General features: G+C 31.9%; 1 protein-coding gene across 1 annotated transcript in view; it reads right to left on the bottom strand.

Annotated features, from left to right (window-relative positions):
* The window catches only part of LOC106653887 (ADP-ribosylation factor 1), a 25,835-nt gene extending 6,284 nt beyond the window's left edge, over positions 1 to 19,551 (bottom strand). The window contains exons 1-3 of the mRNA XM_014373561.2: positions 19,100 to 19,551; positions 15,678 to 15,832; positions 10,066 to 10,175 (exon numbers count right to left, since the gene is read on the bottom strand). Coding sequence (XP_014229047.1) covers positions 10,066 to 10,175; positions 15,678 to 15,825 — 258 coding nt within the window. The 5' untranslated portion in view covers positions 15,826 to 15,832; positions 19,100 to 19,551. The remainder of the gene's footprint in view (positions 1 to 10,065; positions 10,176 to 15,677; positions 15,833 to 19,099) is intronic.

The following is a 19,551-nucleotide window of genomic DNA, read 5'->3' as shown; positions in this document are numbered from 1 at the left end:
ACAGCCTCCGTTGGTCTAGTGGGTAGAGGCGTTGGGCCACCTATCTGCTAAACCAACGCTGTGCTGAGGGAGCGGGTTCGATCCCCACTGAGGGAAATTTCATTCGTGATTTTTCGCTCGGTGAGGTCGAGCCCGAGCCCGAAGTGGTTCGGATTCCACTATAAATTGTAGGTCCACGGCTGTAGGCAGCCTCCTGGAGGGTGGTGAAATATCCTCCAATCACCCTGCGGCCCAAGTTGAGAAGAATTCCCGCAAGATGGAGCCCGAAAGCCCGAACTCCTAGGGCTGATGTTGGACAACGGAGTGCATCATTCAGGAGGAAAAGCGCCAACACAAGGAAGAGCACCAACCCCTCGGCTCCAACATCGTATCCCGGGCGATGGAGCCCGATATCAGAACTTCTAGTGCTGGCGCTGACCGACGGAGTTTTCCACTCATCATGGAGGAAAGCCAGAAAAAGCGAGAGGTGCTCGCAAAGAGGCGGAAAAGCGGGACGGTGTCGTGGTGAGACCCGGACCTCTATCACAAGGACGGCTACTAGTCTAGCTTCCGGCGAGTTCTGACGAACGTACCAGGAGGAAAAAACATCAGCACAAGGGAGAGCACCGACAAAGACGGCTCCGGAAGGCGGGAATGACGCTCGATGAGGGCTCCGCGGGGCGAGCGGGGGATCACCAACGAGTTGACACGGTTCCTGAACCCCTGATCACTGCGCCTTGGCGTGCGGTGGATGGGGGATGTAGGGAAATGACCAAATACGTCGATGCAGCAGCACTGCTAAAAGGCACCCACCGAAGTAATATCTAACGATGATTCCGGTGGGAATCATGCCAGAGTTCGGAAGGGCCACTGGTGCAAGGGTTTACCCTGCCCACGCCCTCCCCATAAAAAAAAAAAAAAAAAAAAACACACACATACATACCAACATGTGTCAGAAATTCGATCTAGTATATAGAAATATCATTAAATATACCCTACGATTACTCTATAAAAAAGCCGAAATGGAGCCCATCACAAAGCTTCCTCTATGAGGAAGCAATATTGTAATTACTGCTCATGTCGGTTATAACGAGAACTTTTCGATGTTCCCGTAAATCTCGTTATAACCGGCCTCCACTGTATAACAAAAAAATTTTTTATCACTTTTTCCATGTCAAAATTTTTGAAATTAAACAAATTAGCAATGATTTTTTACATCATATATTTCATTTGATGAACTTTGTAGATAAGCGTTCAAAAAGAAACATAAAAATTTTGCGTACCAATTTGGAAAATTATAGTTTCATCAAATCTGATTGAAAGATGTTAAATAGTTTTGTTTAACAAAATTAAGGTAGCATTCGGGTTTAAAACTTTCTTTGAATTAATTTATTTTTTATGATGGATTTCAAATGCTAATACCTTCTTGAACTTTGTGTAAAAATTTCAAAAGGATCCGCGTAATATAAGTATACTTATTAAGATATTATCCCTATTGAATGTACTACAGTCTAAAAGAGCATAAAATTACCTTTAATTTTATAGTACTAAAACCTATCTACGTTCATTAAAACCAAAGTTACAGGTCTTCAAAGGTTCTCAAATATTCAAATATTGAATCCGCTTTGAACGATTCACAGACTTGATACTTGATTTTTCAATGAAACTTTAAATACCAGTAACTTTGGTTCTAATTAATGTGGATATGTTTTTGTACTATCAAATTAAAGGTCTTGATCTCTACTTTTACGCTGTTATATTTAAAATAATCGTTTACGCTTAGGTCTACGAGGAAGTAAAACCAGTAACTAAACCCAAGGTTTAGCGCTTTCAAGTAGTTTAAAACTCGAGTTTACATTTTTTTTAATTTTCCCACGTTATTTAAATGGGAAAAAAGCTGACAACGGTGGCACTATCTAGAGTTAACTTATCGATTATTGTAACCCAAATCTAAAATCCTTCAGATTTTTTCAGATGACCTAACGCACCTTTCGAAGCCAAAAACCGCTTTTTTTGACGAAAATAATTTTTTTAGGATGGTACGGAGCCTCGAAAAATCTGGAAAAATTTTTTTCTCGTTGTTTTCACCAAAATACATAACCTCAAGTTTTTTCAGATTATTTAATTGAAGGCGATAGCTTCTAGAGCCGAAAAATGCTGTTTTTAACAAAAAAGGTTCCTAGAACCCGATGGTTCCGGTGGAAAAATTTAAAAATATTTTTTTAGGATTCCTTGACAAATTTTAATAAATTTTGAGCGTTTCAAGTTTCCGATTAAAGCCTCCTAGCTCAATCTAGAGCATCAAAATAGTTTCATCATTTCTTAATGTGTCTTCAGAAACGTCTTCAGAACTTTGCATTAATCTTTATCATGCTCTAGATTGAGCTAGGAGGCTTCAATCGGAAACTTGAAACGCTCAAAATTTATTAAAATTTGACAAGGAATTATATTGAAAAATATTTTCAAATTTTTTCACTGGAACCATCGCATTCTAGGAATCTTTTTTTGTTAAAAATAGCATTTTTCGGCTCTAGAAGCTATCGCCTTCAATTAAAAAATCTGAAAAAAATTGAGGTTATGTATTTTGATGAAAAATACGAGTAAAAAAATTTTTCAGATTTATCGAGGCTCTGTACCAGCCTAAAAAAATTATTTCCGTCGAAAAAAGCAGTTTTTGGTTTCAAAAAGTGCGTTAGGTCATCTGAAAAAATCTGAAAAAAATTGAGGTTGTTTGGATTGTTGAAAAGTATTTTTGTGAATTTTTTCAGATTTTTTAATTGCTTTATGTCCTCAGAAAAAAAATAGATCGAAAATGGACGTTTATAACGGAAGTGGGGGGTAGGAGGGGAGAGGGGGGGTCTAAAAATTTTTTTTGGGACCTTTTTACCATGTACTGTAACATTCAAAAAGCGCGTCAAGATCGGTGACATACGTGCGCACGGTTTGGTAAAAATGTATTATTGTGACCCATATAAATGTTTAGCCCTTTAGGGGTCTTAGGGCCCAATTTTAGGCCCCTCGAAGGTCCAAAAATAGCCGTTTTTACCTATTTTTGCGTATTATTCAAATATTTATAACTCGGGCACCGCTGCATATTTTTTTAACTCTGAGGGTCGCACTATTTAGGTCTAGGTATGTACTTTTCATAAAAAAATTATGTAGAGCTCGATAATCCCACCCCCGGTTATGGGAGGGCAATGAAGGGGGATAAAAAATCGCAAAATTGTCGTTTTTTACCTTTCTTTGAATTAATGTAGAAGGCGATAGGATTGACATATTGACTTTTGCAAGGTCTCATTTTAAAGGTATTTTCATTATCTTTAAATTGCCGTGCGCAGATTTAAGATTGGTTAAAAAATGACGGAGATAGAGCTGTTTAAAGGTGTGAACATTATGAAAAAAGGCGTTTTTTCGAGATTTCGATAAGCTGTAACTTTTATCTAGTAACTTGAATCTCTTTGAAATTTTATTTGAAAGTAGTTGATTACATGTAGTTTGAAGCTGTAGTTTAAATTTGACCTTGAACATAACCTCTAAGCTATAGCGAACCAAAATTGATTTTTCGCACGGTGACCCCCCTTTTTTATTTCAGATTTGAAAAGAGCGGAAAATTTTACGTTAAAATACATATTTCGTTTTTTTTTCAAGGTAATTTTTAGGGCGCCACAGATCGAAAATAAACTCTTTGGCTGAATTTAATATTAGTTCAAATGGAGCCTTCATTTTCAAACTGTGGCGCCCTTAAAATTACCTTGAAAAAAAAACGAAATATGTATTTCAACGTAAAATTTTTCGTTCTTTTCAAATCTGAAATAAAAAAAGGGGGTCGCCGTGCGAAAAATCAATTTTGGTTCGCTATAGCTTAGAGGTTATGTTCAAGGTCAAATTTAAGGTTACCATTGGATTCCTCGTCGAAAAATACATACGATATATGGTTTTTGATTTTTTTTTGTGTTTATTTTGCGATAATTCTAGGAGTTGCCAAATAGTTTTGCCGCCCAATTTAACATGTATTTTGTCTATATAAGGGCTAAAATGCCGGATTTCCAGGGCCTTGTTTTCGGTTATAGAGGCAAATACCAAGATCCTTACCTACATGGCTTCAAACTACATGTAATCAACTACTTTCACATAAAATTTCAAAGAGATTTATGTTACTAGAAAAAAGTTACAGCTTATCGAAATCTCGAAAAAAACGCCTTTTTTCATAATTTATACTTATAATTTATACTTTTATATACTTTATAATTTATACTTTTTTCATTTTTTAACCAATCTTAAATCTGCGCACGGCAATTTAAAGGTAATGAAAATACTTTTAAAATGAGACCTTGCAAAAGTCAATAGGTCAATCCTATCGCTTTCTACATTAATTCAAAAAAAGGAAAAAAACGACAATTTTGCGATTTTTCATCCCTCTTCATTGCCTACATAATTTTTTTATGAAAAGTACATACCTTGACCTAAAAAATGCGACCCTCAGAGTTAAAAAATATGCACCGGTGCCCGAGTTATAAATATTTGAATAATACGCAAAAATAGGTTAAAAACGGCTATTTTTGGACCTTTGAGGGGCCCAAAATTAGGCCCTAAGGCCCTGTCACGTTCCACGTAACTATTATCAACAATTTATATTAAAATAGCGATATAGATGAGATTTCACTCTGCGAGCGGGCGCGCTAGCCTCGATCTATGGGATCTGACGGCATCAAGCTAAGTGAAAAACAAAACTATAAAATTGGTAAAAACATCGAGTTGTACGAAAAGAACATCGAAACTAACACCTCTTACAAAAGTGTGAAATAAACACGGCTTAAAGGTCATTGATTAAAATTGAGGTGATGCCAATTTAGCAGGAAGAGCAATGAACTTGGCAATCCGCTAAAAATTAGCAAAAGCTGTCGTCAGTTTCTCACGGATGAGCAGGTGCTGACAGGTACTTTCTCCTATTTTCGCATGCAGAATCTCATGGTATACATTGAGGACCCGCGGAGGCCTCGGCGCGATTCGATCTTTGTAAAACTCAGTACGCGGAGCTCTTGTCGGTTTTGACTAGCATTGCGAAGCCTTGTATTGTAATTGTTATTATCATATAGTATAAAAATTTTTTTTCAATTTATGTACTTTTGAAGAGTACATTGAAAAGTGAAAATCCTGAAAGTTTCAGCCCTCTAGGTCCAACCTTATTGGATTTTCAGGGTCGTGAAGTTGAATTTTCTTTTTTTGCTGATATTTTGCTTGCAATTCTGATTTTCTTGGGTAAATATGAAAAAATTGTTGAATCACGGGTTTTAATGTAAAATTTGATGTAGAATTCAAATTTGTACTTTAAAATCATATTAAGAAGTGGAGTCCCCATAAAAATGATATTTTCATGTCCTAATCATATTACTGTACTAAAAAAAATGTGTTCGTATCCTTCGATTAGACCCATATTGTAATATGTTCATCGATACACCAAAATACAACTTCTGATAAATTTTGGTTATTGGCAGACAAACAGAATTCATTTTTGAGCTTAATATGAGTCAAGAAACATGGTTTTTCTCTAATTTTCCTTGATATTTGACTCATATTAAGCTCAATAATGAATTCTGTTTGTCTGCCGATAACCAAAATTTATTAGAAGTTGTATCTTGGTGTATCGATGAACATATTACAATATGGGTCTAATCGAAGGATACGAACACATTTTTTTTAGTACAGTAATATGATTAGGGCATGAAAATATCATTTTTATGGGGACTCCACTTCTTAATATGATTTTTAAGTACGAATTTGAATTCTACATCAAATTTTACATTAAAACCCGTGATTCAACAATTTTTTCATATTTACCCAAGAAAATCAGAATTGCAAGCAAAATATCATCAAAAAAAGAAAATTCAACTTCAAGACCCTGAAAATCCAATAGGGTTGGACCTAGAGGGCTGAAACTTTCAGGATTTTCACTTTTCAATGTACTCTTCAAAAGTACATAATTTTAGAAAAAAAATTTTTTTGACCATCACGCTAATTATGGCTTAGCCCATATATACCTCGTAAATACAAGGTTTTTATTATTTATATAACTTGTAAAAACAGGGTATTCATTATTTATATACCTTGTAAATACAAGGTATTTATTATTTATATATATTCTACATAGAAGGTATTTATTATTTATATACCTTGTAAATACAAGGTATAGGGTACTTATACCATTGATTACCGCTTTCGACCAGTAAAATGACCACTTTTGGATGTGCAATAACTATCATTTTTCCTCATTAAATTATGATCAAACGTAGAAAACAAGATGCATCGTTCACTAAAGAATTGATTTACAACCATAAAAATATATTTTTAATTGTTTTTCCTACGATATTTTCCAAAATGGTCATTCACTAGTACCCGGTCATTGATTGGTCTGACTACCCTATATATAATAAAATTATTTTTTTTTTCATTGATTTTCCAGATTTGTTGGGGAGGCCAGAATTTTAGCACGAGATTCATTCAACGCGTAATGTACAGATATGTAAATAAATATACCCAAAAAGTGTATTTACATCGTCTTATTATTGTCTGATAATGTATGAAATATCTCGCACATGAAATATACGTGTACACCGTCAGTTTGAATAAATCGGTTACATGAATTCAGATCAAGGAAAGTAATGAATCTCGCAGATCAGTTACAAATTTTAACATTAATCCAGAACATTAAAACTATTGCTTCCATTGTGAGAAAATTTGAATTAAATGAATCTAATACATGTATACGTAAAATTCGGAAATGATGAATTCTTTAAAAAACATTATAGAGTTATCAATAACTCACGACTTATGTTGACGAAAAGTTTAGAATACAAGTATATATGCAAAAAAGCGATGGGAATTTATAAGTAACTGTATAAAGACATTTTTAAAAACTCAAAACAAACTTCTATAAGTGGTAAAAAATAATTCTTAGTTTCCTATTCATATTTTTGGTAAATAAATTGATTTTTATTTTTTTATTTTTTTATTTTTCTGGTTACATGATTCTGAATCTCACAGAACGTAACCCTCGCGGATAACAAGGGATGCCTGTAATTCTCAATCCATTTTTTTCAATATACATATATATTTCTCAATGTATTCTTTTCTTAAATTATATGTTTGGTATCCCGTTATCAACTTCAGCTTATTATAGTCATTTAAGGATGATGTAGTGAAAATGAAAAAAACTTTAGATCGAAGTGAAATTTCAACCGGTGATAGTTTATGAAATTACAAGATTTTAGGTAAAAAAAATTTGGGGTTTCCAGGCAAACTTGAGAAATAACGAGATTCAAAGTTTTGGCCATTTAACATTAGATCTCATAGAAAGTGGCAGTTTTTTGTTTACCGTGAGCTCAAATCACTTTATAAGTTAATGAAATTAATGTAGGTTATAGAAAATGTCATTAGCTTTCGAATGATATAATAAAAAATGTGTGTTTTCAGGCAAATAAAAAAGTTATGATTTTTTTAACACTGCGTGCGCGAAACACGGGTTTTCTAACCTTAAAGCGTCAGAAAACCTTAGTTTCTCGCAAGCAGAGTTAAAAAATATCGTTTGCAACTAGTCTGCGAGGAAGTTGACTCATCCAGGAGTCTTTGCAAATTCATGTGACTCATGAAGTGTTTCCTTTTGAGATCCTATCATACACCCATCCAATTTATTATTAATTATTTGAACAATTCCTGAACAGTGATAAAGATGGAGTAAAAATGGTCTTATCAAGAAAGCGGAGGGTTTTTTTTTCCTTTTTCAACCAAACTAACTTTTAAAGCATTAGGAGCAAATGAAACTCAATCGGTAATCTCCGAAAATTGACAGGTAACTAAAAACTAACCTTGTTAGAAAACGCAAAAGAAGAAAAAATCAACTTATAATGTACATAGTCTACAGAAAGAAGGTTCGAGGAAACAGATGTAGCCCAGTCAAAAATCAGAATTCAGAAGATTTAAAAAGTGCAATAGAAAAGAGAGAAAAAAGTTAACTCGAAAATTATATGAAATAATTACGATTTCAAGGTACCCTTCCCCCTTAAATTATAACTGGGTGGTTTTTGGATGCAATCCAGCTGGTAGTTAAAAAAATTATAGCGTAAAATGTACTCAATTCTGATAGCCTTCTTAAATGCCAATGTTAAGATAACCACTTTTGAAAACTTTATTCTCTGAAATTACAGCATCAGCCTATGCTGAGTTTTACCAGCTAATCAAGTAAATATTAAACTACATTTATGCGAAGTTTTATGAAAATATAGCTCAAACGCGTTTTACCACAGAGCCACCTTAAAAATAAACTTGTCTGTTTCCTTTGAATAGGCGACTATTGAAATATATTCTTTCAAAAATCAAACATTACTTTTCATATCGTTTTTTTACTTTAAGGGGAAGATAGGTTAACAGGGGTGAAAAATTATTACATTTTCATTACAGAAATTAAATAGAGGTATTTAAGATAATTTTCGAGAAATTTATAATGGAAATTCAAATTATTTTATGTGTTATACAATTCTGAAGTGAAGCGTGTTATGGCCTATAGTCTGAGAGCACATCGAGTGCAGGCTCTACATCATTTAAGGTAGTATCTCACCTTTCGGGTCACTCTATAATAAAATAACATCATTTTGTCAAATCTTGACTTATGAATAAGCACTATTTTTGTGGCAGTTTGGGGGCGCTGTACAGCGCTCACAAGGCCAAAGAAAAAAGAAGAAGAAGTACTATTTTGCAATTATATCTCAAATTTACATTGACATATGTACAGAAACAGGCAACTCTTGATTGAAATCCTCGATATATTACTTAATCAGCAAAAAATCTCAATTTTCTAACCTTTTATTTTAATTTTTCAGATTTTCACTAATTAATAGCTAATAAAGTGACATTCTGAAAAATTTCACATAAAGCTGAAGTATTTTTAATCTATTACGAAAAGTTTCGTTGATATCTCTCCATTGGTTTGATAAATATTCGATAAAATATAAATTTTTCCTATGTTACCCATGTTAAATGAGCGAAATATTAATTACTAATTACTCAACTCAGAGCTAACCTCTAGGGTCCAAAAATCTGGCAGAGTCTTTTTTATGCATAAATATAGAAATGTGCCGAGTTTCATCGAAATCTCTCCATAATTTCAATTTGGTGATATACTAACTTAAATGTATATCTAATGAAACTTAAGAAGCTAGAAAAGAGTTCCTGATGTGATGTTAATTTGGGTGCGTAGAGGCGTATCCTTTCAACGGGGTGAACAAACATTTTCTATATACAGTGTTTATCGTTTAAGAGAATCAGCCGGCTATTTGAATTAGGAACCTCGGTTCCGATTGTGCTGTACTTATACAATACCTATCGAATAGTTGAATAAGCCGTATAAAACATGAAATTGTTATCTTGGTGTAATTCTCTTCAGCGGCGACCACTGTATGCGCCTTCACAAAAGTCACAAAGAGAAATTGACCAATTCTCTGATTAGCATTAAATTTGTTTTATAATTTTCAATATTTTTGATTGAAATTCTTTAATTTTTCGTAGAAATAGTAATTGTTTAACTTCAATTGAATATTTTTACATGCAACCCCAGCCGAAACTAACCTTTTTCGTCCCAGCAGCCAAAAACGAGAAAGTTAATTTCTGCTGGGGAATTCATGCAAAGTAGTATACGCACCTATGAAGCGAACAAAAAAGCCTCAGAGCACATGTTTATCAGCCTCGGCGAATAATTAGACGTGCTCTGAGGCTTTCCAGTTCTTCTCTTCCTAGGCACGTATTATACTATTATTTTATGGACTTCCATTTATTGATTTGTTAATTTTACTCAATTTCAGAAACTCCGTTTGTTTGTTCATTGGGAATAAAAACAAATTTATCTATTCTTATTTTTATAATTGGACGATTAGTGCTGAGGCCACTGATAAATAGTAAAGACAGAAATGTTAAAATAAACAATAATTTTTCTAAAAAAATTTACGAATATATGAATGAGTTAGAATTATTGTGAAAATTAAAATGGAAAATATTATAATTGTATTGGGGATTATTAAGTAATTCAATATTAAATACCTGTGTGTTTTGGAAGTAATGTCTCCACAGTGGTCTAATTTTATCCTGACCGCCGACGTCCCATACGGTAAAACTAATGTTTTTATATTCTACGGTTTCAACATTAAAACCTAAAATCATATGAGAATTATTAACCACAGTATGAGTAATCTATTTATAATTAGTTTTTCCTTTAATATTCATGTAGGCTTCATGAATGACATTTTAATCCCAAAAAATACATAAATTATTATTAGATTCTTAGAATTTTAATCTCTATAGTGAAGAGGAAAAATAAGCAAATACAAGTCAAAGTTACATTTCTGAGTAAGATTATTTATATAGCTTTGAGTAAATTCATGTTATTGCTGCATTTCACGAATGGTTTCTCATGAATTCTTTTGCACCATTGATAATGTATATGGGTAAGGCTCAGAATTTTTTAAATAAATCTGCGCTCGTATGTCACCGATCTTGACGCGCTTTTGGTATGTTATAGTGCATGGTAAAAAAGACCCAAAACCAAAATTTTAGACCCCCTCCCCCCTCCTACCCCCCACTTCCGGTATAAACGTCCATTTTCTATCTACATTTTTTCTGAAGGCCTGAAGCAATTAAAAAATCTGAAAAAATTCACAAAAATACTTTTCAACAATCCAAACAACCTTGAATTTTTTCAGATTTTTTGAGTGCTTCAGGCCTTCAGAAAAAATTATTGAAAATTTTGAAAATTCATATACGGCGCTACGATGCAATACAAAGCCCGATCTTTTTTTCCACTTATTTTTGACATCAAAATACATAACCTCAAATTTTTTCAGATTTTTTCAGACAGAGCGCTGGCGGTTTTTAGCCGAAAAACGCCCTTTTTTTACGAAAATAATTTTTTTAGGGCGATATGAAGCTTTAAAAAATCTGGAAAAATTTTTTTCTTGTTTTTCAGGTCAAAATACATAACCTTGAATTTTTTCAAATTTTTTAATTGAAGGCGATAGCATCTATGGCTAAAAAACGCTATTTTTATGAAAAACGGTTCCTGGAACCCAGAGGTTCCGGTAAAAAAATTTGAAAAAATTTTTTTCGAATTCCTTGTCAAATTTTAATAAATTTTGACCGTCGCAAAATTTCGATTGGAGCTTCCTAGCTCATTCTAGAGCATAACAAAGATTCGAGCGAAATTCTGAAGAAATTTGAAAAATAATGTAATTGTGATGAACGTCTTCAGAATTTCGCTCGAATCTTTGTTATGCTCTAGAATGAGCTAGGAAGCTCCAATCGAAATTTTGCGACGGTCAAATTTTATTAAAATTTGACAAGGAATTCGAAAAAAATTTTTTCAAATTTTTTTACCGGAACCTCTGGGTTCCAGGAACCGTATTTCATAAAAATAGCGTTTTTTAGCCATAGATGCTATCGCCTTCAATTAAAAAATTTGAAAAAATTCAAGGTTATATATTTTGACCTGAAAAACAAGAAAAAAATTTTTCCAGATTTTTTAAAGCTTCATATCGCCCTAAAAAAATTATTTTCGTAAAAAAAGGGCGTTTTTCGGCTTAAAACCGCCAGCGCTCTGTCTGAAAAAATCTGAAAAAATTTGAGGTTATGTATTTTGATGTCAAAAATAAGTGGAAAAAAAGATCGGGCTTTGTATTGCATCGTAGCACCGTATATGAATTTTCAAAATTTTCAATAATTTTTTCTGAAGGCCTGAAGCACTCAAAAAATCTGAAAAAATTTAAGGTTGTTTGGATTGTTGAAAAGTATTTTTGTGAATTTTTTCAGATTTTTTAATTGCTTCAGGCCTTCAGAAAAAATATAGATAGAAAATGGACGTTTATACCGGAAGTGGGGGGTAGGAGGGGGGAGGGGGTCTAAAATTTTGGTTTTGGGTCTTTTTTACCATGTACTATAACATACCAAAAGCGCGTCAAGATCGGTGACATACGAGCGCAGGTTTATTTAAAAAATTCTGAGCCTTACCCATATGTATTTTTTCACTATTCGCAAACAGGCTTAGTAATCATCCCCTATGTATAGGCTATATAATAGGGTATCTGCATGAAAAAAAAAATCATTGAAATAACTACGTTTTAGTAAAATATACATATCAAGGAATGTGGGAGTAAAAAAATTAACAATTTTGAACAGTCAAGTAATTTTTAATACGAGAATAAAAATCAAAAAAATTTGAAAATCATTTTGAACTCCACAAACGATTTTGATTGGTCCGCATAACTGTGACCTTATAATGTAAGTCGGCTGCTGCATGTAATTTGTATACCTATATATACATGCGTCTACTGATAAGTATGACGTCACGGTCTGCTCGCACAGCTTCGAGCGGTTACTGCGCGTTTTCGGGCGTTTGAAAAGTTGTATTTTTTGAAACGATAAATTTTTAAGTAAAATCGCGATGAAATATTAAAAAAAAAAAAAGATTCATTGATAATTCATATATGTTGATTTCAAAAATATCATCACTTTTTTTTATGCAAATACCCTATTGAAGTGGAACTTTTGATAATTTGATCTTTAATAAGCCTGATATCTCTAAATTGTATCGAATTTTCAATACCCGTTCAAGAAATACCTATAAAATACGGTAAGTTTGATAAAACTTTTGATTTTGAGCTTTATCTTGAACAGCTACAGCTTTTCGTTATTTAATAATTACCTAAAATATTGTAGGGATGACACAAATATGGGAAAATCCATGGAACGTGGCCGCTATTTTGACTCAGTGATATTTTAATATTTCCATCGATATTGTGCAATGAAATAGGCACAGCAACTGTACGTCTATTATGGAACAAATATCTCATTCTCAACGTTCTTAAAAACATTTTACAGTCATTATGCCTATTTCGTTACGCAATATCAATATATTGCCGATGCTTATGAAAAATAAACACCTCATATCGAAATGTCTTAAAGAAAACATATATCAACGAAACGTCGTAAAGATATGGCCGATTCTCTGTGAAATCGATTGGTCAAAAAAATTTTTTTTCTGCAAATATGAAAAACTTGTTGTATTTGATGTCAGAAATGTCCCCAAATTTTATTAGAATTTTTGGGACCATCTATCACTCTTTTTCAGGGGCCCGAAGTTGGCCATTTTAGGGTTTTTTTGAAATTCATGAAAAATCACAAATATTCAAATAATTCCTGGATTAAAGTAGAATGATTCAAAAGTAAAAGTGCCCAGCAACTTTTTTGTTGGAAATTGTCCAAATTTTCAGAAAAAAAATATGCCAAAGTGATTGGAGCCACCTGAAGAGATCATAGTGGGAAAACATACAAAAAAAACATAAAACAAGAAATCTACTCGAGTTCGAACCGGACTTTCATTTCCTAAACTATGTAAAAAGCTTCCCAAAGATGTTAACTAATGCCTGATAAAGTTTTGTAATGGGTCTTAAAGTTTAACGCAATGTAGACAACAATGCGTGGTGAAAAACGTGCAAAAAAGGTCAAAAATAAGCCTAAATTGCCTAAAATCACCAAAAACAGCCATTTTCAGTCCTTCTTTGCACGTTTTTCGCCATACATTGTTGTCTACATTGCGTTAAACTTTAAGACCCATTACAAAACTTTATCAGGCATTAGTTGACATCTTTGGGAAGCTTTTTACATAGTTTAGGAAATGAAAGTCCGGTTCGAACTCGAGTAGATTTCTTGTTTTATGTTTTTTTTGTATGTTTTCCCACTATGATCTCTTTAGGTGGCTCCAATCACTTTGGCATATTTTTTTTTCTGAAAATTTGGACAATTTCCAACAAAAAAGTTGCTGGGCACTTTTACTTTTGAATCATTCTACTTTAATCCAGGAATTATTTTAATATTTGTGATTTTTCATGAATTTCAAAAAAACCCTAAAATGGCCAACTTTAGGCCTCTGAAAAAGTGTCATAGAAGGCCCCAATTTTTCTAAAATTTTTTGGGACAAATCTGACATCAAATACAACAAGTTTTTCATATTTGCAGAAAAAAAATTTTTTTGACCAATCGATTTCACAGAGAATCGGCCATATACATACCTCATCGAAACGCCGTGAAGATATACATACCTCATCGAAACGCCGTGAGAAAAACACACCTCTTCAAAACACCATGATATTTTTAACGTAATTCGTTAAATCATAATTCGATGAGATGTGTTTTCCTTTGCGGCATTTTGATGAAGTGTGATATTCTTCACGGTATTTCGTTGAGGTGTGTTTTTTCTACGGCTTTTCAGTGAGATGTGTTTTTTTTACGGCGTTTCAGTGAGATGTGTTTTTTTTACGGCGTTTCGATGAAATAATTTTTATCACATCATCCGAAAAGATATATTTTTTTACAGCATTTTACACGCAAGTTTTTTTTCATAGCGTTTTCCACTCTCTCTGGTAGAAATTTATTTTTTCAGAGCATCAATGAAATGTTTTCTTGACCACTTATTGGCCATTAAATTACCAATACGGCGAGTTAGTCAATAAATTATTGAAGAAAACATTTGATTAATGCCAAAAAAATTTTCGATTTCTACCAGGACTGTTTTTTTTTTACTTTCAAACATTATGCTAGGAATAATCGGGTGTTGATTAACGCGGGTGAGAGGTGAATATTGATATTAGTTTTTATATTTCATCGATCAAATTATCGTGGTAGAACATTTTTCGGCATTAATGAATCAATTTTTGGACCATTTTTTGGACAACTCCCCGAATTGGTCATTTAATGGCCAATAAATGGTCATGAAAACGTTTGATTGATGCTTTGAAAAGTTAAATTTCTATTATGGTACCCGGTACAATCATAAAAAATAAGAATTATGATAAAAATGATCGAAACATCTATGGAGGGGAAAATTCGTACACGGACTCCTAGAGATTTTTGAGTTTCATATACGAGAATCATACTTTCGTATAGATCTGTAAGGTTACTTGGAGTTTCGTATAAGAAAATTAAAAATTTTTGTGCGAAGAGTTATGAGTTATTTTAAAAACATAAAAATTGTTTAGTCGAAAAAAGAAACGTGCTGAAGTCAACACAAAAAAAAATAAGACTTCGCATATTCGCGTGTCAAGTTTCATTATTCCCGGATTTGTTTTGAAATCTTCGACCCCGTCGAGACTCAACACGCAACGACCGACCGGGTCTAAGAATAATAACCTTGATCAATACACAGATAATCCATCAATCGCACTCCATTCGGACCCTCACCGAAATTCGCCGCTGGAAATCGAACCCACACCCTCCAGCACATCCATACATCAGCAGGCAAGAACTAAATATAAATCTCACGGATTGGCAACCGTTTACGCCGACTACATCGGCATCGACCATTGTGCTGGGGACCAGCACATTTGTTATTTACCTAAATTCGTTTAACCGTTAATCGTGTCTAATTCTTACAGTTTTAATTCCAGTAATAAAAAGTATGAAGAGTTTATAAATCGATATTTTTTTCATGTTTCACTGGATAATTTAATCGAAAATTAAGTACACTTCCTACCAATTAATAATCGTTTTAGCAGTGATTCACTGATTTGTTTGAGAACCACTTACTATTACGAATAAGTAGTAATAAATATCCACTGTGAAAAAGTAATTGATTAAGATTTTTGATAAAAACATGAAATACTCACCTATTGTTGGAATAGTAGTCACTATCTCACCCAATTTCAACTTATATAAAATTGTAGTTTTACCAGCAGCATCTAATCCTACCATTAGAATTCTCATTTCCTTTTTTCCAAAAAGTCCTTTGAATAAAGTTGCAAACATATTCCCCATGGTTGATCTAGATTCATTAAATAAAAGGACCATGTATCATTTTATATATCAATGATAAATATTTTATATAATGTTTTATTTTAAACATGATATCATGGTATTTGTAAATTTTCAACCGTCATCAATTTATTTCAATTACTATTTAGACAAATCATAGCGCATGGTGATCGGGCATTATTAGGTTTAGCCTATGGGTTATTTCGGCTAAAATGATATTTTTCGAGTCCTAAAATGGTTCTGAAGCGGATTTTTGTTTGACCAGATGTAATACAAAATGACAAGCGGTACACGAGTACAGATACAGACTCGTAAAATTTTTTTGGCATCTATATAGAAATAATACAGTCAACATTAATCTTTAATGAAAATTTGCCTAAGAAGCAGAGAGCAGAGGGAAATGCTGTGAGGCGGAATTTTGAACTCTATACTAATAAAAAACTTCCTAGGTATAGGCATTTTAATATATTTGCACCATTAGTATGTCCAAAAAGTGTACTCGCCTCTTTGCAGGAAAGTCGATCTATTATGTTGAGGAATAGCATCAAGAAGTTTATTTGATCAGTTTGAAATATTTATCCAATAAAAGTTGACAAAAGAACCAACATTTTGATATGTATTGATGTATTGAAATATTCAAAAGCTGCAATTTAGAGAGGAGCGACAAGCAAAACATCATTTTAGCTATATCACCAATGATTCAATTAACGATTAAATCAAATTAATGAAAAATTTTATATTATTCTAAAATACATTTACTATATTCATTAAAAACTACTCTGATAATAAATAAAAATTCTTGGGCACAAAGAATTATTAAAGAATTAGGATAAAAACATAAGTATGAAATGATAAATTTGAAAATATCTTGCTTATGTACAATGAGCTTTCATTACTTATGTCATTGACCTATCAAAAGTTTGGAAAGGTGTCTAGATATAACCTATTATTTGATGCAATATCTATGAAAATATAATTGATACAAAAGCTTTTTAAAATTCATAATTCTCAATTATTGAAACATAGTAATCAAATAAGGACTTCTGTGTAGGTTTCATTCTCTTTTTTCATCTATTTCTGCTACTTGAAGGAAATTAATGTTGAATGTACATCTTTTAGAAAAAATAAAACCAGTAGGAAGATGTTTCGAAACAATAGCTAAAAGTTATAAGCAACTTATGTTAACACCAATTGTATCACAAGGCTAATAAGTATAATATTTTCTATTAACATTTACGTGTACATTTAGAAATAAACTTGATAGAAATCCTAGAAAAAACATTTGAATTTTTACTCTCAACTTAGCTACAGTATCTCTTTATGAAAGAATATTCAAAATTGTGAACAGTGCTAGCAAAATAACTCTTAATATAAATGTTTTAAGGAATCTAATCACAATATATCCACGCAGACTATTATAAACTAGTTTTGTTAGTCACTGATAAAATACTCTTAAAATATTTTCATGATCATAAGAACCAGTCAGTTGATTTTCTAATCAAAATTCAAAGCACTTAAAGTTTGAAAAATTCCATGATGTTTGATTAGAATTAAAGTTTTTTATTATAAAATTAATTTAATTTAACTTGATAATAGGGTAAATTGACCAGTAATGGGTCACCTAAAAAATACTTAGATTTTGCTCACTTGTATAAATTGTGCATAATATCATTAAAAGTAAATAAAACAAGTAGTAATAAAAAAATTTTCTAAAAATGCCTCTCAATAGCAAAAGAAGGAAAACTTTCGAATGAATACTTACATGCTTACAATTGATAAAAAAGAGGTAATAATATTTCTCAAGTAACAATTCTCAAGTAACAATAGAAGCTAAAAAATACAATTTAATTATTAGTTATGGGCCACTCTACTGAGCCTAATTCTGATGTAAAAATTATTTTTATTTTTGAGCATTGAAAGCTTTAAAAATAAACAAATATGTTTTGAAATATATGAGAAACCTTCTATTATTCTTAAAATTAAATTAAATTAAATAAATATTATTCTAGTTATAGAAAAGATTAAAATTATAAATGACGTAAAAAAGGAGATGTAACAGCTAGTAAACGCAGCTGTAAATTTTTTTTGCGATAATAATAATAATAAAAGTGGAAAAAAATTGTATTGCAACAAAATTTAATTTTTTTATTATTTATTTAAATAATTGCTCATGGTTGCTCAGTATTGGAAGATGGGGAGAGGCATAACTGGCTACTTTACCCTACGATAAGTAAAATTGATCAAGGAGCCTAATGGCAAAATTAATAAACTTTGACATTTTTATACAGTGGCTGATGTTACAGTGGTTGAAGATTACAATAAATTCTTTTTTTCGAGTGGTTATGTAGAGTATAGTTTTTTGAAAAGATTTGGAAAAAATAAATTACCACCCAACATGTGTTTCATAAAACATTTTTATACAGTACTTTTATGGGTATGATACCTTATAATTTCGTTCTATAGAGACTTTAAAAATCTTAAGAACTACACATTGGTACATACTATTCTGAATTTTTTTGGGCACATGTAGATTGAAAAAAATTATTGAAAATACAAAAAGAAATGTAACTACAGAATGGTTCAAATACATGGAGGTCTACCGTCATTACCTCAGTACCTTCTAATAATGATTATTCTTTATTTTAAATAATATATCAAGTAAATTCTTCACAGGCACAATTCAATCTTAGAAATTTGATCAATGAATTGATAAATTCTTAATTAATGAGCTTATTTCAAGTACAGTGCCTAATTCTTGAAGTATTTACATATGTTACATGTAAAATGGTTTTTTTGGCCCTGACATTTGAGTTTTGTATAATAAAATTATAAAATTATATCGAAATATGTTTATTCAATTAGTCATTAATATTAATTTCAGTGAAGCAGCAGTCTATTCAAAATAAAATATTACATTTTTATATATCAATTCGAGAAAACTATTGCTATAGCTAAATATGATTTTTTTGCTATTCTTGTTTAATTTGTTACGGTTATCTGAGGAAATCATCATTACAAAGTTATAATAATTTTCAAAATACTGTAATGAAAAAAAAAGAAATGTTTGAAAAACAACTGAAAAATCATAGTAATATGATAAAATATGTGAATATTCACTAATAAATTTGCACACTTGTTTTGTAGACCAAGTCAATATTGAAAGTAAATACTTTTTGAATGATTTTTAAAAAATGCAAAGAAAAACAATTACTGTTTATGATTATTCTAATATATCTTAAAACTATTTGGAAGAATAATGATGAACTGACTGACTTACTAGATTTTCTGCTGTTGTCTCCTGAGTTATAGTAAACTTTAGGAATTCGAAGAGTTCAGATTCCAAATAATTGCTGTAAAATAGCTTGATGCCTACTATTGTACTATAAACCAGCTATTAGATGAAAATTCTAATCAATTTTAATTTAATTGCTTTTTTCGCAGTATACGGTTTTTTCAAATTGGTGAGTTTGATGTTTCATCTATACATACTAAGCTAACATATACTCTTGATCGAAATGGCGGCGAACTCATGCCGTGCCCGTCACCAGTGTGCCACGTAAAGACGACCTTAAACTCTACGCATCTAAACTCATGGAGTCTGACCGTAAAAATTTTGAATTGTATTTGAAGTTTTTCTACCTTTGTTCGTCGTAAAATACAATTTTTACGTTAAAATAGTACTTGACTAAGTATAAGTGATAAACAAAATGTAGTTACTCGACGGAGCAT

The sequence above is a fragment of the Trichogramma pretiosum genome, unplaced genomic scaffold, assembly GCF_000599845.2.
Source record: "Trichogramma pretiosum strain Unisexual culture from Peru unplaced genomic scaffold, Tpre_2.0 scaffold116, whole genome shotgun sequence".
Lineage (NCBI taxonomy): Eukaryota > Metazoa > Arthropoda > Insecta > Hymenoptera > Trichogrammatidae > Trichogramma > Trichogramma pretiosum.
Note: the sequence above shows the minus strand (reverse complement) of the source record. Positions and strands in the feature narration are given on the sequence as shown.